This window comes from Bos taurus, chromosome 17, assembly GCF_002263795.3.
Source record: "Bos taurus isolate L1 Dominette 01449 registration number 42190680 breed Hereford chromosome 17, ARS-UCD2.0, whole genome shotgun sequence".
Lineage (NCBI taxonomy): Eukaryota > Metazoa > Chordata > Mammalia > Artiodactyla > Bovidae > Bos > Bos taurus.
This window is the reverse complement of record NC_037344.1, coordinates 12,500,188-12,522,599: the sequence shown is the minus strand read 5'-3', so window position 1 is coordinate 12,522,599 and position 22,412 is coordinate 12,500,188. Positions and strand designations below refer to the sequence as shown.

Genomic DNA, 22,412 nt, shown 5'->3' with positions numbered 1-22,412 from the left:
AGGGAGAAGCGGGTGGGTGGGTGGGTGAGGGGATCTCCACCTCCAGGGGGCACATCTCAGCTGATTTTTGCAAAGGTGAGGAGGAAGGTGTAAGACTACGGAGGGGTGTAGCCTGACAGCGGTGGAAAACTGTTTCTCTCTTCAGGTGTAAGAAACAATTGAGGAAACATCAGAAAACTCGCAGGACATTTCCTAAGCAAGAGGAAAAAGCCATGGATCACTTTTTAATAATTTGCAAAAAAATATATTTCCTTTCCTTGGGCTGCCCACATTCCAAAGGGCTTCAGGCCTGAATTCAAATCTGACTTCACACAAAGTTCCCCATTAGTATGAATGAGAGACTCCTATGTGAACTTCTGCCTTATTTGAATCAAAATATAACACTGTCTCTCAATAAAATAATTAACTCGAAAAGAGAGGCTGATCTGATAAAGCAGTTGGCACATGGATGAGACAACAATTCTATTTGAAATAATTTCAAGCTTTGTGAGACTAATGACATAGGGAATTTTATGCCTGGGAAATTTTATTATTACACATGAAAATCAGTATTGGAGTTTCACATTAATTCCAGTGTTAGCCTTTCACATCAAACCATTGAGTGTTCTTGGACCTCCATCTTCCACTCTCTGCTCTCAGAAATGCTGCTCCAGAGTTTCTTTAGTGGCAGTCAGATCTATATCTAAGGTGAAAAAAGGAACACAAAGACCCTACAATCTTTCTCCTGTCAAGCTTAACCGTTTAATTCTAAGAAGAGAATTATGTCAGAGTAGTCACCCACATTAGCAAGAGAAACCAAACAGATTTGAAAAAAGCTATATTGCATATCTTACATCTATAAAGGGGTCCATTTTAACCTACAGCCAAAAACAGATCTGTGTCATAATCAAAGTCTTATCGGATCTCTCTTTAGAACATTTGACACTGGCTCTACAAACAACAGAATTTTTCAGTGCTATGCTTTCATCCAAGATTGATGAGCAGTTACACTTGGTGGTGGCTTCTGGGTGATGTCGTGGTCAACAGGTCAGCCTATGCCCACCAGGGAGTTTACTGCCAAGGGTAGAAGGCTGATGATTAAACAGGAAATTCTAAATATCCAAGGAGACCGAAGGAAGTGGCACCTAATCCAGTTTTGGAGTGGAAGGGAATGATTTCCAAAGAATGCTGCTGCTGCTGCTACTGCTGCTAAGTCGCTTCAGTTGTGTCCGACTCTGTGCTACCCCATAGACAGCAGCCCACCAAGCTCCCCCGTCCCTGAGATTCTCCAGGCAAGAACACTGGAGAGGGTTGCCATTTCCTTCTCCAATGCATGAAAGTGAGAAGTGAAAGTGAAGTCACTCAGTCATGTCCGACTCCTAGCGACCCCATGGACTGCAGCCTACCAGGCTCCTCCGTCCATGGGATTTCCAGGCGAGAGTACTGGAGTGGGTCGCCAGTGCCTTCTGAGACTATTAAAAAACAAACAAACAAAAAACAGCGTATAGGGAGAGACTTGCAAGTATCAGTTAGACTTTATCCTGAGAGCAATGGGAAGCCACCAGGGTGGACAGTGAGATGAAGAGATATGAAGAGATATGCCTTATAGCCGCAGGATGGGAGGACAGAAGACCAACCAGAGGTCACTGCTGTAACCCAGAGGACTCATGATGGGAGACATGAATAAGGTTACTGGCATTTGGGATAGAAAGGAAAATACTTGTTTAGGAGAAATGGAGGAGGAAGAATCACTGTGGGAAGACAGGGTAACTGGCTGGAAATGGAGGGTGGAGAAGAGGCAATAACAGAAGATGACGCAGCAAATGCTGCCGTTCCCGCCTCCCCTCCCCGCCATCACCCAGGCTTCACCACTTCAGCACCCGCGGGGCTTCCTCTGGCCCCGGGAGTCTACTCTGCCCTCCTGTGTGGTTGAGACCAGGGTGCTGGGGAGCTGACTCTCCCTGGAGCAGCGTGAATCCCAGCTCTCTCAGCCCCTCAGGCAGAAAAGCCCTGAGGTGTGTCCTCCACAACTTCCCAGAGTCCCCTCAGACAAGAATCTCCGGGTGGTCCACCCAGGAAACCTGTCTGAGAAGGAACGCGGTGCTGGGTGTCTTCCTTTCCCTGACTGGCTTCCACATCCCTCTCCCAGGGTCTCCTGGTCTCGCTGCCTTAAAAAAAAATTCTTGCACAAATATCTGTGTCAGGATCTGCTTCTGGAGGAAGCTGAACAAATGGTATTCAACCTTAAACCTCCCGTGGTTTGTGCCATGGGAAGATGGTGATGCTACTCTTTAGGCTAGGAAAGAAGACAGAGAAGAGGGTTTTCATCCATTCGTATCATTTGGGGAGGGGAGGGATGGAGGGGAGGAAAAACGATACATTTAACTGGGGACCTGTTGAGTCTAAAGAACTTGCAAGAACCCCTAGGTGGGATGTCTCAATAGAACATGAGAGAGAGGCTGTGGGGCCTGGATTTCATGGGGCCAATCAATGCAAAGACTACCCATACCGCTGTGCTTCTAGCTCACACCTTTCTTTCCTGGACGATAAATTGAGAACAGAAATGGTAAGAACTCTGCTAAAGGAAACACACTGCATCAGAGAGAACGGCCCCCAAATAAAGCCCCTAACTGTCATTCCAACAACTGCATGGAGAAATGGCTGTGGCGTGACGTGGGGTCGGGGGGAAGGCGGGCGTCTCTTACCACGGCGAGGTCCCCATTTGGCCTGCATGTGGGAATATAGGATGGATCAGTTTAAATGAAAAATAGATAGTCTAGTTTGCAAGTGGAATGGCTTTTCTTTTTTTCTACCCTGGTTACTGGAGGGCAGTTGCTGCCATGCAAAGGAATAAACACAAAGAAGAAATTGCATGAAATGAGAATATGTATTTTTGATAGCAAAGGAATGGAAGAATGTATTGTATATACAGAAAAGGCCTTGTAGATTGAATTAGCCCGTCCCAAACTGAAGCCAGGGTCACCACATGGCAATTTTCAAACAAATACTCTCCATCGTCCATTACACATACGCGAGGATTTGACCTTTTACAGCACTATTCATTCTCCAAGCATCTCAACAGTCTTTGCAAAAACTAAAAACACAACCATGGGCACTGCCTCGGTCTTATAAATGGCATGCAGAAAATTTTATGCTCTGCTCACAGGGAGATACGAGGCCAGGGCCAAAGTGTTCACAGCCCCAGGGGAAAAGCTGTACCTGAGAAATAAAAGTTCTTAAACTGGGTTTTTTTCTTTCCCATGTAATAAACTTGTGATAGTTTATTATAAGATATTGAATATAGTTCCCTGTGCTATACGGTAAGTCCTTGTTGTTTATCTGTTTTACATACAGTAGTTCGTTTCTGCTAATCCCAGACTCCTAATTTATCCCTCCCGCCCCTTCCTTCCCTGGTAACCACAAGCTTGTTTAATTAGTCATTAACAAAAAAAAAGAAAAAGAAAGAAAGAATGCCATTAGCAGCAATATGGATGGACCTAGAGATTATCATGCCAAGTGAAGTAGGTCATACACAGAAAGATAAATGTTGTATGCTATCCCTTATATATGAAATCATTTACAAAATGGAAAACTGGGCTTAAAAGGGCTTTTGTATGTCACCATTTCCCACAAAGTACAAACACAAAAGTGTTGATGATTATCTTCAATACCAAGTGACTCAACCCTAGTGCCATCTGGGCAAAGATAAAGGGATTTGGCCCAAAAACCACAATGTTTTTTTTTTTCCTCCTCTGTCTTTGTGGCTTCCATACACAGCTCAGGTGAGGCACTGAAGCTGGAAATAAGTTTTTCCTTTGGAAAGGTTACCCCCCTCAAAAAAAGGGAGCCTCCCCTTCATATGTGAACACCACAACTGCTGGTCTGCTGAGATTGATTAGTTATATTTTTGAGAAGATTAACTTGGACACACAGCTGACTGTGGTTAAAGCAAGACCTTTCACTGCAAAAAAAAATTTCAGTGGAGTCAACAGCTCCTCTTTGGAATTCATCTACACTCTAAGACCAAATTAGGCTGCTAAGTCGCTTCAGTCATGTCTGACTCTGTGCGACCCCATAGACGGCAGCCCACCAGGCTCCCCCATCCCTGGGATTCTCCAGGCAAGAACACTAGAGTGGGTTGCCATTTCCTTCTCCAATGCATGAAACTGAAAAGTGGAAGTGAAGTCGCTCAGTCGTGTCTGACTCCTAGCGACCCCATGGACTGCAGCCTACAGGCTCCTCCGTCCATGGGAGTTTCCAGGCAAGAGTACGGGAGTGGGGTGCCATCGCCTTCTCCCAAGACCAAACTAGGCTAGTGAGGGGCAAACAGGGCTAAGTGTGCGCACATTGTTCTTAGTCTCAAAAATGTAGACTTCCCAGGTGGTGCTAGCGGTAAAGAACCTGCCTGCCAATGCCGGAGATGTAAGAGGTGTGGGTTCGAACCCTGGGTCAGGAAGATCCTGTGGAGAGGGAATGGCAATCCACTCCAGTATTCCTGCCTGGAGAATCCCATGGACAGAGGACCTGGTGGGCTACAGTCCATAGACTCGCAAGGAGTCAGACACGACTGAATCGACTTAGCACACAGGCAACGTTATCTGGATCAGGACGTCCCGTAACAACAAAAACTTCTCCCTCTAGTAAACAGCTGGACAGACTACGTAGCTCATCGCAAGTACATCAATGAGATTCTATAAGCCTCACAGAACAGTTTCCCACCTTGAAACATTTTATGTGACAAACAGAGATATTCCTATAAACTAAAAGTGGTCTGATTGAAGGCAGCTGGCATCATCATTTCTTTCATGTCTCTGAAGTGAAGGCACACTCCTACTGATGGTGTGGAGGTGGCCACGTGGCATCGAGACCCATCTATCTGTGAATAAGCCAGTTAGCCCTAACACACGCAGACACAGTCATACGTACACAGCCTGATGAATTTTCACAAAACTACCTATCATGTAAACAGCAGTCAGATCAAGAAATAAAACAACCAGCTTCCCAGAAGCTCCTCTTGTGCCCCCTTCTCAGTCACTACCACCCCCAATACTGTCTTTCAAGAATTATGTTCAAACACTTGTTCCTTCCCCAACTCTTAGCAGAAGTGGTAGAATTTCTAGTTGACTAGACTGATGTTCCCCTGGACCAGCATATAGTTTTGGCTCTACAAAGAAAAATAAAGGAACCTGAGCTGAAGTTACAGTTCCACCACATGTGGCAGGATTTTTGAAAAAAAAAAAAAAAAAGGGGGAGACGTGAAAGAAGCTTGAAGCTCCTATATTCTCTTTCTACTGGAACCTTAGTTAGGATTCTGATTCCCAGTTGAGAACTTTTTCTTTTGCGTCCCTGACCAGATCACAACTCATTTCAGTGCTGTGTTTTATTTAACCAGAAGGTTTTAACCCAGTTTCACAAAACTATTTCCTATAGCTCAAACCATCCATGAAAGATTACTGAAAAGAAATATTGTTTCTTTATGTTTCTTGACCAAAAGAAACACTTGAAGTGATACTGATTACCAAAGTAGTATAGGAAGAAAGAAAAGAAGTGGAAGAGAAGAGGACAAAATTAGAACCATAGTAACAAACAGTACATTCTTATCTTGTCACTGCTTTGAAGTATCTTATTTAAAGGACCACTTTTTATTCCTGACTAAAAGAGAGCCATCCTTCACGTGTCAACTGGGAGTGTGTGTGGGCAAACACTGGAGAGGCGTGCTCCTGTGCTCACTGCTGGGGACGTGTTATCTGACTTAGGAGGCAGACTGACAGGGCGGCAAGGGAGAAGATGCACCGTGGAGTTCTGGGGCTGCCGCTCACCAACTGGATGACCTTGAACAGATAATTACAGGTATATCTCGCTTTATTGTGCTTCACAGATTCCAGTTTTTTTTAAAACAAATTGAAGGTTTGTGGCAACTTTACATTGTCACATGATAGCATTTTTTAGCAATAATCTTTTAAATAAGGTATGTATACTGTTTTTTTTTTTTTTTTTAATGGTTTCTCTAGTGGCTCAGACAGTAAAGAATCCACCTGCCAGTGCAGGAGACTCAGGTTTGATCCCTGGGTTGGAAAGATTCCCTGGAGGAGGAAATGGCAACCCACTCCAGTATTCTTGCCTGGAGAATCCCAGGGACAGAGGAGCCTAGTGGCCTCAGTCTATGGGGTCACAAGGAGCTGGACACAACTTAGCAACTAAACCACCACTACCCTCATACTATCTTTTAGAAATAATGCTACTGCATATTTAATAGACTACAGCATGGTATAAATGTAACTTTTATATATACCGAGAAACCAAAAAATTTGTGTGACTCACCTTATGGTGCTATCTGCTTTATTGTGGTGGCCTAGAACTGAACCCACAAAACCCATAATCTCTCTGCAAAAGATACAAACTTCCAGTTGTAAGATAAACAAGTTCTGGGGATGTACTGTACAACATGCTGACTATAGTTAGCAATACTGTATCGCATATTTGAAAGGTTCTCAGTCACAAGAAAAAAAGTTTGTAACAATGAAGTGATGGCTGTTAACTAGGCTTATTGTGGGGTTCATTCTGCAATATATATATAAATATATATATATATACACACACACACACACATATATAAAATCATTAGGTTGTGCCTCTTAACCTGTCAATTACATCTCAATAAAACAGGAGGAATGGTATGAAATCTCTCTGAACCTCCATTTAGTTATCTGTAAGTTCAGCTTAATTCCTGTGTCTCAGGGATTCCCAAGTAGTGTGGTTGTAAAGAATCTGCCTGCCAATACAGGAGACACAGGAGATGCAGATTCGATCCCTGGGTTGGGAAGATCTCCCAGAGAAGGGAATGGCAACCCTCTCCAGTATTCTTGCCTGGAGAATCCCATGGACAGAGGAGCCTGGTGGGCTACAGTCCATGCAGTTAAAGAGAGTCAGACATGGCTGAGCGCACCATGCCTATGTCTCAATGGGTTGTTTTCAAAATTAAATGAGAGGACACAGATCCTGGGCCTGACAATTTAGCAGGTCCTTGATAACCATTAACTTCTTCCTCTGTACAGGACAAATTTGTTTAATCAAAAAGGAGCGTAAGCCCCAAAATGATACACACCGACAACACCCCATGTTCTACTGTTTGTCCATGACTTAGTGTGAATTTTAAAAGAATCTGCTTTGTTTGAAAAGGGATTGAAGAAAACACTTTGCTGTAATCCAGAAAAGCTTGGTATGTCTCTCTCTCGAGAAAGGAGTTAGGAAATCTTAACATACATATCTTTTAACCCACTCCCTGAGAGGTCCTTCCTATCTGGCCAGTAGCATGGCAGGCCATCACTTAGTTGCTGGTGGCATTCTAATGCAAGGCACCATTAATTTAGATTTCAGAAAATTACATATGACACGGTACAACTTGTATTAGATTGATGAGCAGAACAGAAAGAGGAAAATGGATCAAGAATTGGCCGGGGGACAAGGCAGACCATTCCAAATCCATCTTTTTATTTAACATCAAACCTGATTGGCATATCCAGTCTTGAACTAGATTTGCCCGTGTTCTTTACTGCTTGTTTGGATGATATAACCAATAACCAGAAGAAAGAGTTTCTTTTTTCAAAGGCAAGTTAGCAAATAGTGGGGGAAGGGATTGACAAATACAACTGCTGATATGTTTTGCAGTGTCTGACTCCAAGCTCCATTCGAAATAACAAACAGAAGCATCGGTGACTCCTAACACAGTGCAAGAATTCCATGGAGACCTGCATTTTCCTTTGCACCCGCTCTGCTTGTGTTTTTGTTTTGTGGCTTAATACACAGCACACATACTGTGACTTCAAAACCATAATAAAACAGAACTGAAGCTCCACATTGCTGAAAAGCAGTGCTGGGATGTAAATCCTTCTAATAGCCTTTGCTTCAGAAAGAGGATGGGAAAGCAGACAGAGCTGCAGGTACAGTGGTTCTGAGGCTACTCCTTAAACAGATCTGCCCTTCATGCCCGCCCCCACAACCCCGGACCTCAGAATCTTTCCTCTATTACTGTAAATCTTTTACAAAGTGAGACAACTAACAATTAGACAAAGTACATTAAATTACGCACAGTCTGTAATTTTATCTCCGTCACAACCGGAAATCTCTTTTATCTCTTTTGTATAATTCCCATCAGCCACAGCACTGCCCAGGGTGGACTCAGTCATCTATTCACAGCCTTCAGGAAGATATTTTGTCCTCCCATCCCTCCAGCAGAAGGGGACAGCAGCTTTTAACTTATTGTTTTATTACGGATTCCTGGTGTTACCTCTGCCTAAGATGTTCGCAGCAAGTAAAAATGTTAGGTCTTGGCTCGTGAGCTTTCTTCGGTTCTCAGGAAAGTCAGTCTAGAAATAGTGGCAACCACCAGGGCCAGGACACCATGCAGCTCTGTGTTTATTCTATTTCTCTGGGATGGTGGCAGCTGTGTGTCTCAGAGACCATCTGCCGGAGGCAAATGCCTAGTTAACTGTGCTATTCTCGAGTTCCCCACGATCCACGGTGCTACCATCTCTCCCCACTTTGCTTTCTCCCACACCGCTTGCTGCGTTCTCCACGGGGCTGAAGCACAAGCACCATTTACTGCTTGTATCCCTTCGGCCTGGAGCTCCAGACCTTAAATGATCCTCTCTTGTGATACACTCCCCTGCCCCGTGGTCTCGCTCCAAAGGCGTCTGGGAGACGCCTTTTCATTCCATTGATAGAGGTATCTAAATACATGCCAATATATATTGTTGAGTGAAAGCCAGGGGGTTTCAGCATTTGCAAAGGGCCTTCTTGGATCTGGACTAGGCACATTAAACCTCATTAATTATGGTCTCAACTAATTGAGAATCTGAGATCATTCTCCAGGCTGACGTTTATCTTTGCATGATCTGTGGCGAGAAGTTTGCTAAGTAAAGAAAGAATAGAAATAATATTTTAATGGTAACTTAAAATGGTAATTTAATATTTTAAATTACCCAAGAGAAGGTGTCTAAGGATGCTGAGGCTCTTATTTATATACTAGCAACCAATGATCTTCTGCCTAGTCACTAAAGCAGGCTTTCTCCTTCCTGGCTTCCCCATTTCTGCTCAGTCACCATCAGTCCTTAATTCAACATACTTACAACAAAGCTAACCAGTCTTCCAAACTAGTCGACTAGCTTGTTGCCTGCCTGTCCTATCCCCCTCTTTCCTTTCTCAATCCAGGCCTTCATTAGACTCTTGAGGGTCCTTTGGACTGCAAGGAGAGCAAACCAGTCCATCCTAAAGGAAATCAACCCTGAATATTCACTGGAAGGACTGATGCTGAAGCCGAAGCTCCAATACTTTGACCACGTGATGTGAACAGCCCTTAAGACCCTGATGCTGGGAAAGATAGAGGGTAGAAGCGGGCAACAGAGGATGAGATGGTTGGATGTCTTCATCGACTCTATGGATATGAGTTTGAGCAAACTCAGGGTGATAGTGAAGGACAGGGAAGCCTGGGGTGCTACAGTCCATGGGATTGCAGAGCCGGACACAACTGACCGACTGAACCACAACAACAGGCCTTCATTAACAATGCTATCCTGGTACTAGAGCATCTCCACTGGGCAACTCCTATTTTCTACAGGAATTCATGATTCTTATACCCTAGAATCTTAAGATCTTTAACTGTAGCTTCAAAATTTCTTTGTTCCCAGCACTGCACTTATCAAAGTCCGAGAATAAATGTAGGTTTATGATATCTATCTGAGACCTCTGAGGTCTGACACATTTTGGGATTCACACTTCTTCTGATTTCTGGGTGATAATGTGGTACATAAGACATGATTTTATGTTACACTCCACTGGGCCTTCATCATCAAGCACATTGATATTTCTGCAACAAAATGTATGAATTTCACCCTTGGCATAATACATAAAGGCTATAAATAGCCTTCCATTAGGTTTTGCCACCAAGCAACTTATTCAAAAAATTGTTCCTTTCAGAACTGTGGGTAAGGGATTGGGGAGCTCAAGTAGGCGGCGTACAATGGCTGCTTATCACTGTCCAGATGTCAAAGACGCGTTTTCTTGAAAAGTCTCCATACTGCAAAATCCTTTGTTTAGATTGGTTTTCTCTACAATTAGTCCAAATTATCAAGGTCTTTTCTTACAAAGCACATCTTCAAAGAGATATGACACATACCTCATATGAAGCAAAGCATATCATTCAAAGCAGATACTGAGAACTTTGTGGTCACCAGGCTGTCTTTACCATTTTTATTTTTTTAATTTTAACTCCATGTCTACAGCATATTTTACAAAAGGCCCGCTTTTAATGGTCTGTTTTGGCAAAATTTAAATATAGTCATTTTGCTTATCCTCTGCCTAAAGAAAGTCTCTTTCAAGAGCAGAGATGGGCTATCCCTCAGAATGTGGATTTGCATTTTTAAAACCCAAGTGTTGCTGATTCTTCCCTTCAAAATAAGAGTTAACTTTTTTAAAGTGTGAGAGTTTATATAATTTGTAATAAAAGTCTGTCAAGCAAATCACAGGAAGCTCTCCACTTCCCCCTCAACACACCACACACAGTTAAACATATTACTCTTTGAGGTCTAGCTGTAACTTGACTAATAAACCCTTCTTAAAATATAGCCAAGCCAAACGTTAAGCCAGCAATGCAGGGCTTGTATATACATCACAGGATGCTAGCTGTATGGGTCACAGCACTCTGACAGGCAATTCCTAGGCAGTTATTTTGACATTAGAAAGTCACAATCCATCAACTTAACAGCAGGGTGATAATTTGGGGACCGGGGAGATAGCTATTCAAAATGACACTGTGGGAAGTAAACAGTAGTTCAAATAGCCCCTGTTTGAGAATGAAGACATCAACTAAGCAGAATTTCTTTCCACCTCTAGAACCAGGTATTATGTAATATGTTTTTGTGTAAGCATGTTATTTATGGCGTTTGAATAGCCCTGAGAGGCTAACAAGCCTGCAGGTACCGGGACCCTTTGGAGATGAGGAGAAATAGATCTGCCACCACAAGACTAAAGAATGACAAAGAGTGGCTTCTTCCCCATGGTTTGTCACGAACCACTTCCAACAACCACGAGCCAGTCTCAGAAGATGCAACTCGGCTCTTTCTGAAATGAAAAACGCTCAGCTCTGCAGCCGTCTGCATCCATGACATGGGTTCCTTGCATGTGAGGGGGACCCTGGACTTTACTCTTGTGGGAATTCCCAGCCAACCACCCTGCTGTGAGCCCTTTCTGCAAACACACGGCCTTGTGTGTTTCTCCTGGACAAATGGATGGGTGCAGAGGCCACCAAGAGCTTCTGCAATTCTCTCAGTTTCCGGGAGCTGAAAGTTTCCTGGCTGTTGGTCTGGTGTTGGGATGGTAACGGGGAGTGGGTAGGGAGGGCAGGATCCAGGACAGGGGTTCTCAAACGTTCTCATTTCATGACAACCCTAAGGGGGCACACAGAAGCCCTGAGGGATTGCCAGCTTGTTGGTAAGAGGAGAGCAAGCACATCTGTCCTTCTGCTATGGAAGGGGGCAATGAAAAAGGAAGCACGACGAGGAAATTGGGCACTGATGCTGAGGTGGCAAAAGGGAGAGGGAGACAGATCTATGCAGATCCTTTAAGAAGAGAGTAGATATCTGGGTGACAAGACCGTCTTAACAAGCTGTGTTGCTGCCATGGAAACCAAAGAGGTCTTTGTGGTGGCCCACACTCCCCCGGGGTCATGACCTTCCCTGTCTGCGATTAGCAGTCTTGCCCTCGCCCTCGTCTATCTTCCCGGTTGCCTGCCTAAAATACTGACAACGTTGACAGCAGATTATTTCCAGGTTATACTTCGCTCTTTCAAAGGAATTCACTCTACGAATGAAGCATCAGCTGGTCAAGAACAATAAGCTCCTGCAGCGAAAAAGAATAGCCTTATTACTGTCTGCATTTTCTTTTAACAAACTTTTGTGGCTATTTAAATTGAGTTTCTCCCTCTTTTCAAAAACCAAGCTTCATATGAATACCTTGAACCTATGAGCTGAACATATCTGAAAATCCACGCATTTCAGAAAAGTAATTTTCAAGCAACCAATAGCAGAAGCAAAAGCAACAGTCTTTCCATACCTGGAGCTGATATTCTTCCGTGAAGCACAGATTCACTGGGCAGCAGGTCTTTTGAATTGGAGGTGAATGGTGATTGTCTAAAGGTATCTTCTGAAAAGAAAGGGCTGGGGGTGGGGGAGGAGGAGGGAAGTTTAGTAAATCAGTTATTTCAGATACCCAGGCCCCCAATATATATGCATACACACAAACAAATGGGAGATAAAGTTTTTTTTTTTTTTAATGGTGTTTAGAGAATACAAGATTGTGCTTAAAATGAAGAAAGATAAAATATATTACATCAGACAAGTGCCATCTGTATACTCTGCCTACTGGTTTTACACTTAAGGTGAACATATGAAACAGCATCTCTGAAACACTGTTAGACCCACAGTCAGGACAGCTGAGCGGTATATTGTACTTCTGCACTATATGCTCTGTGAGTGTGCTGTGCCTCAGTAAGCACACACCTCCTGGGTCAGGTCAGAAAAGCCCGTTTGAGGTTCTTTCCAGGGCGGAGACAGAGCGGCCCCAGCTCACCCACATGCTGTCCCCTGGTCCCTGGGGGACTAACGGCCCGTCTCAGAAGGGCAGATGGCTGGAGTCAGGGCCCACTGCACTCACGGAAATGACTCGCTGGTCCCCACAGGGACTCGAGTGTGCATCCTACAACTCTTTTGGTGTGGAAGGAGTTACAGCCAGCTAATGGGGCTGCCGGGAAGGACCCCGAGGAGCACTTTGATTTTCCGAGAAACTGAGGCTCTGACTTGAGTGATTCTAAACTCCCCTAGTGACTCAGCCAGAACTAGACACCAGACACCCCGGGCAGGGATTTGCCCTCCTAAACCTCAGTCACAGTAAACACAAACACTCTGGCTTCTTTTAATCGGAGGATTTTAACCCAATCACATCATCCATCTTCCATGCATCCAAAACAAACCGCATTGCAATCACGTGTGAGAATACTGGAACATACAACAGAGTCCAGCATGGAGAAAGGAAAGCCCTATTTATTTACAACAGAGAACATTTCACTGGAGGAACTGGGTGCACAGGAGTGGAAGGTTCCTAGAGGAAGACAGTACAGCCCAGAGATAGGAGGAGCAGGAAGCCACCACCATCTTAAGGCTGGAGAGACAAAAGGAAGAGGTCACATGGTGGAAGCCAGAGGCAAGGTGAGCCTGCCTAGCAGGAAGCTGGAACCACAGCTGCTGCAGGGGGCAGACAGGGAGGAAGGCAAATACCCAGGCTCTTTCTGAAACCCCGCCCCTCACCCCACCAAAGGCTCTGATTGGCTGAAAAGTCAGAGGCACACAGCCAGCAGGGATCAGGCTTCTACAAAACTGTAGATCAGAGGAAGGAATGTATCTGGGGGCACACAAGCCTAGGACCCCCATGACTGATACTGCTTTTCTAAACATGCTCAACAGCCATGGGTAACTCATTAAACGTTAAGAAGGAAACATCAAAATAAAAACGGAAGACATACCTATCTTTTAAAAGTAAAACACAATTAACAATATAACTTCACAGGACTATTAGGCTAGACTTGATGCAACTTTGTGTGCCACGCTTTTTATTTACATCTTAAACACAAAACAGTTTAAATAGGCTTAGAAAGTGACCTGGCTACAGGCTAGTCAGTGATGGGGAGCGGGAAGACATGCTGCTTCATGCCAAACATCTCATAACCTGCAAGTGACCCTAAAACCCGAGGAAGGCAAAGCAGCGTGGGAGCTAAGAGTGTGCACTCGAGAGCAAGCAGATCTAGGTCCAGATTTCAGGTCCTCCACTGATGGCTGTGTGACCTTGCACAAGTCACTTATGTTTTCTGAGCCTTCGTTTCTCTTCTATAAAGCGGAAAGAGAACAGATCTACACCTACTAACAAGGACTAAGCAAACTAGTCCACTGAATGTGTTTCTCACAGTGTCTGGCAAACAGTAAGTGCTCAATCAACATAAGCTGTTTGTATCTGTATCTCTGTCTAGCCCCCAGGGGAGCATAAGTTAATTACCCTTTCCTTACGAATCAACAAAAAGTATAAAGTTTCCTTGTATAAAACGCATGAAGAAAAGGTTGCTCTGATAATGAAGGGTCAGTGGACGGGATGGGATGACTCATCCCACCAGCTCATCCCAGTGAGCTGCTGGGATGACTGGTTAATCATCAAAGAACTTCTAAGGAGGTGGAGCCCTTGGAGGACTGTTGGTCAGACCCAGAGTGTGGGAGTTCACGATTCCCTCCTCCTTAGCTCTGAAGCCTCTAGACAAGGTGACAATGACACCTTCACATCCGGGTGGACAGGTCACTTGGGAACATCACTTGGGAACAACCACCAGTTGGCCCAAGGGCACAGGGGAAAGATCAGGCAATGTGCCCTTGGTTACACTGGAATGAGCCTGGCACTTGAGAGTTCAGGAGGCTCATGCAACTGTCTGGTCTGAAATGCGGACACTTCCTTAGGGGACACCAAGAATCCCAAGAGGGGCCCCTCAGGGTATCTAGGAATATCACCTTTTTTTGCCACAGAGAAAGGTATGCATTGCCTTCTTTCCATCAGTGTTGCTGTAACCATTTGGTGAGTACCTGGGTGTGCCAGGCACTGGAAAGATAACATCAGCAAAACGGGCTACAGATACAAACAGCAGAGGGGCTCGAAGACCTGTGTGGGCACTCCGAGTAGACTAGGCTGTGGAAGAGAGGGGCGTGGGGTCGCAGTAGGGGGTCTGGCTTGGCCTGGAAGGACAGGAACAGCTGCAGAAGCCACAGCTGAATGGAGAGTAGCGCTGTCAGGGTTCCGGGGGCGAGGACAGGGCGGGGGACATGTCCCCTGCACAATGAGAGAACAAAGCCAATTTACGAAAGGGGATGAGGCTAGAGCCACGGTGGGGTGGGCTCACGGTAAGCAGGGATGACAGCTTCGTCAACCTGCCAGTGTGTTAAGGAAGGGCGCATGAAATGCGATTTCAGTTTCAGGACGCTCTGTCCGGCAAGGTGGAGAACACAAGTCAGGTGGCCAGAGGAGCAGCCCACATGGGACATGGTGACTCTGGTGGCCGACACTGCAAGGTGGCCTCGACACAGGCAGGCTGAAAACCTGTTTAAGCAGCAGGTCAGGTAAAGGCCACAGCAACATTTCTGACCAACCCCAGAGGTCTGGGGGTGAACAGAGCAGAGGGTGCCACGCTACATGCTGGGAAGAGCGTCTTAGGTTCTGCTAGCTCTGCATCTTCACGTGTTCTCTCCAGATTTCCAGCCAGGTGTGGAATGAAGCCCTATTACCACCCAGCTGCTCAGAAGAAATTGAGTCAATTGCCGAGGGAAACAGCCTTCCAAATAATTTTCTACCCTGGAGGCCAGCTTTATTCTGTATAGAAAAGATTTCTCCTGAGGGAGCGGAGAATTAGAAGGGAGTCAGGCTGGATACTGGAAACGCACAAAAGGACTGGCAATGTGAGGGGCAAAGAATTGATGGAGAAACTTCGGCAAGTCAAGGCAGCTGAAGCCTGGTGTAAGATCTTATCTAGAAAGAGAAGATGCCTCGTTAACAGAGCATCAGTCTCAGGCCAGATCGCTCTGCAGTGCTCGGCATTCAGATCCATGCACACTGGGAGTGCTGTGGTTCAGCACTGAGTGTGGAATCAGAAGGATCTGAGTCTGAATTCCATACTGGTCACTTAATGGTTAAGTGACTTTGCTAAGTCAACAATCTTTCTCTAGCCTCAGTTACTTTTTTTTTTTTTTTGGCTCCGCCAAGAGGTTTGTGGGATCTTAGTTTTCCGATCAGAGATTGAATCCTCAGCAGTGAGAGTGCAGAGTCCAAAACACAGGACCACTAGTGTGAATTCCCTCATACTCAGTTTCACTATCGGAAAAGAGCTTTTAAAATATCGTCTTCATAGGTGAGCTGTAAAGGGTTAAGTAGGAACTTCCCTGGTAGTTCAGATGGTAAAGAGTCTTCCTGCAATGCCGGAGATCTGAGTTCAATCCCTGGGTCAGAAGAGCCCTTGCAGAAGAGAAGAGCAACCCACTCCAGTATTCTTGCCTGGAGAATTCCATGGACAGAGGAGTCTGGCAGGCTATAGTTCATGGGGTCACAAAGAATCTGACACGACTGAGTGACTAACACTTTTACTTTCTTTTTACTTTCAAAGGGTTAAGTAAGATTTTTCATGTCAAAGTTCTTAGTACATGCTCAATAAAATTGAGCTTAGTACATGCTCAATAAAGAATGGCAACTAACACCACATCACTTACTAAGTATTTAGCACTGCTCTAAAGTGCTTTGTGTGTATTAACTTCCCTGAATCCTCACAAGGACCCTATAAGGTTACGACCATTGTTACTACTATCATCCATATTTTACAGATGAAGAGACTCAGGTACAGAGAAGGTAAGTAGCTGCCCATGCACATGAGCTGAGACGGGATCTGGACTTAGGCACATGGGCCTTGCATTCTGCATCCTTGCCCATTAAGCTGGGCTACACGGCCTTTTGCTTGATCTCTTAACGTCTACGGAATGCATGAACAATACAGAATCACGGCTTCTTCTCGGAACAAACAGGACAAAAGGAAGAGACAGCAGAAGGAGGGGGTGTGGAGGGAGGATGGGAGCACCGTTTCAGTAGGCAGGATCCCAGGGAACCAAAGAAAGGCTTTTTCAATTGAGAAACAGAACACAAGAAAAGGATTTTAATTTTTACTTCTCTCTAGAAGAGAAGACATGCCCCTTTTCTATAGGAAAGAAAACTTTCTTTTTCTAAAGAAACTTCTGCAAGCCAAGCCTGATCACTTTGTTAGGGGAAGCACACTGATTGAAATGGCCCACCCTGGCCAGGCACCATAGTAACCACTGGCATGAGTTGTTTTATGACAGGAGATCCTGATAAGGAATACGGAACTAATAAGCCACCACCAACCGGAAGAGTTCGGGAAAGGTCTAAAGGAGACACCGCGTGTCCGTCCACTTCCCAGAATCCCTCTCGCTAGCATCCATCTTGGCTGAGCGATGCCTGCGCCACCAGGAAAGACTCTGAATTACAATGATTGGTCAAAGACCACCCAGAAACTATCACCATAAAACCCGAGACTGTGAACCACGCGGCAGAGCTGTTCTCCTGGGTTCCCTTACCCTACTGCTGTCCACCCGGGTGCCCTTTCCCAATAAAATCTCTTGCTTTGTCAGCATATGTGTCTCCTCGGACAATTCGTTTCTGCGTGTTAGACAAGAGCCCAGTTTCGGGCCCTGGAAGGGGTCCTCATTCCTACAACAACTTTGCAATCCTGAACATGCCCGGCTGCCTACACCCACTGCTTCTCAGGGCAAGCTCAACTTTGTCGTTACGCCCAAACAAAGAGGCAGGTGTAAGAAGGGCATCAGGTGTTCGGAAACCTCTATCTCAGCTCGAGATATGGCTACACGGACATAGGTATATTCATCTTGCAGTCTCCTAGATTGGCAACCATGTTTCAGGCAGAGGAGAAGGAAGGGAAAACTAAACTTGGGAGTGTGCCTTGTATAACATGGGCTGGCTTAACGGGATTAGATCTACAACGGTGCTGGTCGTCTTTAACTCTGCCGGTGCTCTGAGGACAGAAGACACTGTACTTGTAGCTTAGCTCCAAGCACTGCCACTCTCAGAATGTGGAGATGGTGGTCCTTAAGCCCCTTTTCTCCTTCTGTGCCTCGCAGGGTCTGCAAAGTGCAGAAGCCCATCTGCTCTCAGCAGATGCCCAGCTCTGCGGTGGACAAATTGGCCCCTCGCTCAGGCTGCAGGGTCTGTGGATGGTGGGAGAGGGTGGTGGGCAGAGAGGGGAGGCCCAAGAGGTTGCCTAACACAGAATGAACCGGGTCTGCACTTTTCAGGAAGGAAAACAATGAACTGCAGACTTTATAGTGTACTCAACTCTGAGGCACGTGTGCACTTTTGTTCAACTGCTTAGATGGTCACTGTTCTTCCAGAAGAAAAGGAGCTGGCTTGTGAATGCTGCACAGTTCTCCCTTCAACTCCGTTTAGTCATTTCACTGTGAAAAAGCCCCTCCAACAGAAAGAGTTTAGGAAGTGGAAAAAAGGCAAAAGGTATCCAGAAAATGATGTATTTCTGGTTCATATTTTTGGTAAAAAGTTGGTAGAGGAGCTAATGCCTTGTGGGGGAAGGAATCATCACTTATTCTCAATTAACAACATCACCATCTACCACCTCATCTCCCTTTTGGGCTCACACAATGACAAGTCACTCCAAGACTAGCTACCTCATATAGATACTGGATGAATACTGAGACACTGCATCTGGAAGCTGCTGGTATAGACTTAGAACTGTCCAACTCCTCCATGACTTTTCCTGGCTTATGTTACTTAGAAAAGACAAAACATTGTATCATGTGAACTCCTGGTTGCGCCATATGGGATCTGGTCCCCCGACCAGGAATCAAACCCTGGGCCCCCTGCACTGGGCATGCAGAGTCTTAGCCACTGGATTAAAAGAGCATGTGTACTGCAACTAAAGACCATGCATGCTGCCTCGAAGATCCAGTGCAGCTAAATAAATAAATATTTTAATAATAATGCTTACAAAAAAGAAAAGAAAAAAACGTTTGTCCTATTCAAGTTTCTTTTCTGGACAAAACTAAAAAGGACAATGAATGCATATTTTGATTTTTCTCCTGCAGAAAATCGAAGCGTTAAACATGAAAGGGCACTGGTGTTACTGTGACTGGACAATTTCAGGCATTCAATGGCATGGGCTGTGAGGTCAACAGCCCAGGGCTGCAAAAAGAAAAGATTTAAAACAAATAATCAAAGAGTCCATAAAAGATTATAGCCCTAAATAGTGATACATTTTGCTAAGTGGCACAAATATTTCCACCTTTAACATATGAATGCCAACAGGGAACTCAGCTTCATGCAAAACAGAAGACCCAACTACTTACAAACCAGTCCCTGTGGGCCACCACTGAAATCAACAAGTTACCGGGAATTCTCACTCCCATTATGATAGCAAAACAAAGCAGAAAGGAACAGGAAAAGAAGATGGATACAGTAGGTAAGACAGCGTTAAGGAAAAATTCAAGCTTAGAAATGGCACTGTAATTTTAAAGGAGCAACCGAGAAGAAATAAATTTTTTCCTTCTAAAAGAAATAGTAATGACTTTAAGGATTGAGCCTGGGGATAGCAAATAGAAAACAATGATTAAGCAAGAAAAAAAGACTGCTCTGTAATGAATTTGTCCTCAGAATCTATAAGGATCTACTTATTTCAGGATTATTTTATAGAATATAAATCTACTTATTTCTATTCAATGTAAGAGTTTTGGGCAAGTCATCCTGAAGGGATAGTCTGCCTTCAATCCACACATAGACAAAAGTTTCTTCCATCAGTATAAATAGATGACGTATTTTCAAGTGGAAAAGTGAAAATGTTAGGTGCTTAGTTGTGTCGGACTCTGTGACCCCACAGACTGCAGCCCGCCAGGCTCCTCTGTCCATGAGATTTCCTAGGCAAGAGTACTGGAGTGGGTAGCCATTTCCTTCTCCAGGGGATCTTCCCGACCCAGGGATCAAACCCAGGTCTCCTGAATGGCAAGCAGATTCTTTACTGCCTGAGGTACCAGGGAAGCCAAGCCACTATTTTCTGGTAGAAGTACTTAATGATCTCTTCAGCTATGTGTCACGTAACGTAACAGGGCTTCTGGATTTTTTCCCCAAGAGCTGGGTAAAATATGTCCAAAAGAATGTTAGTTAATTTTTATTTTGCTGTATTTTAAGGAAATTTTAAGACCAGATGATCTGACTTAGATATTTTGGAGAAGTTATATACTGTGAAAGGAGAGCCAGAAGCCCCCTTCTGGGGTGGAAAAGTTCTGTGGGAGGCAAAGCTCTCTCTGCAGCCACAAACTGCCTCCCAGGACACACCTGCCCCGGGGCCACCTCGCCAGATGGCCCTAAGCCCCTCCTGGTAACAGCGCTGCCTCAATCTCCACTCAGCCCCAGCTCGCAGGTCAGGACACTGAACTACTAGTTTTCTGCATTGATATATCAGGTTAATTTTTTTTAAGAACTGGAATTCCATTTATTTGTCTACAACTGTTTTACGGGTATTTTAAAGATAATCAGATTAATGAATTATTTAATTAATTAGACCTTGAATTACTGGATTACTTAGACCTTGAGACATATATTCCCCAGAGTGACTCGCTACGTTTATATTCTGAAATGAGCAGCTGGCACTAGTCAAGGACACAATCCTCTATGCCTCCGGAAGCCTCAAGCAGAGACAGGCCGACGGGCTAAATTCTTCCCAGAATAAATCTTACTCTAGTTCCAGGACTTTCTGACCATGTGAAATATGAATGTTGCAGACTGAAATGGATCCCAGCAACTTCTATATGGAATCTCCACTGATAGGTCATGAAACCAAAGGAAATGAAAACAAACCGGAAACATTTTCTCTCAATAAAACTGAGACCTTGCCAACAAACAATAGGCTACAGTCATTGACACAGAACACAGAGCATCGTAGTTTCTTTTTTTAAAAAAGCTTTCAAACATATCGAAAAAGAAAGAATTATTTGAAGATAAGGGGAACTATCTCAATTAGTTGTAACTATCTTCTCAACACTTCCTCAAATACTTTAAGGTCAGAAGAAACTCTCTGAGAAGCTGGACTAGCTTGCATGAAACTATGCTCACAACTACAAAAACACCACCACACTTTATTTTTACATATGCCATTTAAAAAAATGATCAAATGACATTTCATTTCCAACTTAATTTTCATGATTAATGCAATTTTCTTTAGGGAGTGCTTATTTTTTTTTCAAATGGTACTGTCCTTGGGTATTTGCTAATAATTTATAATAAGGGATGCTTCTTATTTCTTGTGCATAGGTTTATGTAACTCTATGTTTTATAACTTATTTATAAAATGATGGTATTTGAAATATAATAACTGCTTAGTTCTACCGGTTTTTTAAGAGGATTTTGAGCAACCTTGGTAAGGTCCTTTTGCTGCAGTCTGGTGATCTATATGTCACTTCAGAAGCTATGTGGTCATCCTAACTGCTCCCTTGGACCTTCATTTCGTTTTGGATGAGATTGCTTAGCTGCTTCTTCTGAAATGGGCCCAGATATCAACGTTTCAGATAGAAAAGTCACTGCCAGTTTCCCTGTTATAACTTCTTTGAGGTCAGTTAAAAAGGTAATGTAAAATGAAAGAACACAAGGTTTTAATGGTATTCATGTACACAGTCCCTCCCGAGGACCCTTACTCTTAAGTAATTTTATTTATTTACTTATTTGAGTAAAAGAACCCTGGGCGGCAGGTCAGGGGACGTGGGTGGAGCAGAGTGCTTGAGATGAGAAATAACCGCGAGTCTCTGACCTGAGGACAACCCGAACATCTGAAACAGCACGCTCCCTATTCAAGCTGAAAAGGGGTGCATGAGAGAAGCCCTCTTATGACCCCCATGGGCTAGGCCAAGAAAGCCGGTCATTCATCATGTTGGGTGCACGCACTTTCAAAGAAAGAAGGACTGCAGTGAGTAAAACTTGAAGGAATCACATTTATCTACAGATTGAGACTTGGCACTGCAGACTCAGTGGGTATCCAAAGGGGACTGTGGGCAGATGGAGAGCCAGTCACTCCGTCATTTGCCGACCCATACAGACCCCCAATTTTCTTTAATTTTTGGAGGTGATAAGAAAGCCAAGATGTGGTTCCTTTTCCTCCTCATTGACATGGCTGTATACTTGGCTAATGCCAATCAAATTGAACCTCCGTAGCAATTATAAACCAATCAAACGTGTTGTTAATTTATAAGGTGTGCAATGGTATTGCAGAAGATGCCCTTAGTTTTTAGAGATAGATATCTCAAAGAATGTGAGAGTGAATGTCATGCCTGGATGTGATCTAAAATATAAGGAGAAAAAGACTGGTGAAATAAGTGTAACAAATATTTATTCAACCTGGGTGGTGGGGATATGGTGGTTTATTGTATTATTTCTTTTGCTTTGTTTTAAAATTTTTCATAATAAAAAAAAATCAATATCAACAATCAAACAAGAAGTTCAACCCAGACCAAATACCAGACAGAAAAACGTGACAATGAATGAAAAGTTGAAAAAAAGAAACAAATAAAAATGCCTCCTCATGAACAAAATGCTTGATATCACCAGAAATCAATAAATGAAAAGGTCTTAACTATGAGATATAATTTTTAACCTTCCAGTTGGTAAAAAAAATTTTTTTTAATGATAAATCAAAGACCTTTAAAATATTCTCTCTCTCTCATTAGCTTCTAGTAAAATTGTTAATTCAAACTTTTTGAAAATCAATTAGACAATTC

At 44.0% G+C, this 22,412-nt stretch overlaps 1 protein-coding gene across 7 annotated transcripts in view; it reads right to left on the bottom strand.

Annotated features, from left to right (window-relative positions):
• Nucleotides 1-22,412, bottom strand: part of ZNF827 (zinc finger protein 827) — a 193,467-nt gene that overhangs the window by 58,497 nt on the left and 112,558 nt on the right. For all 7 annotated transcript variants that reach the window (XM_015475366.3, XM_059876244.1, XM_059876239.1 and 4 more), the window contains exon 8: nt 12,088-12,191. In XM_015475366.3, coding sequence (XP_015330852.2) covers nt 12,088-12,191 — 104 coding nt within the window. The remainder of the gene's footprint in view (nt 1-12,087; nt 12,192-22,412) is intronic.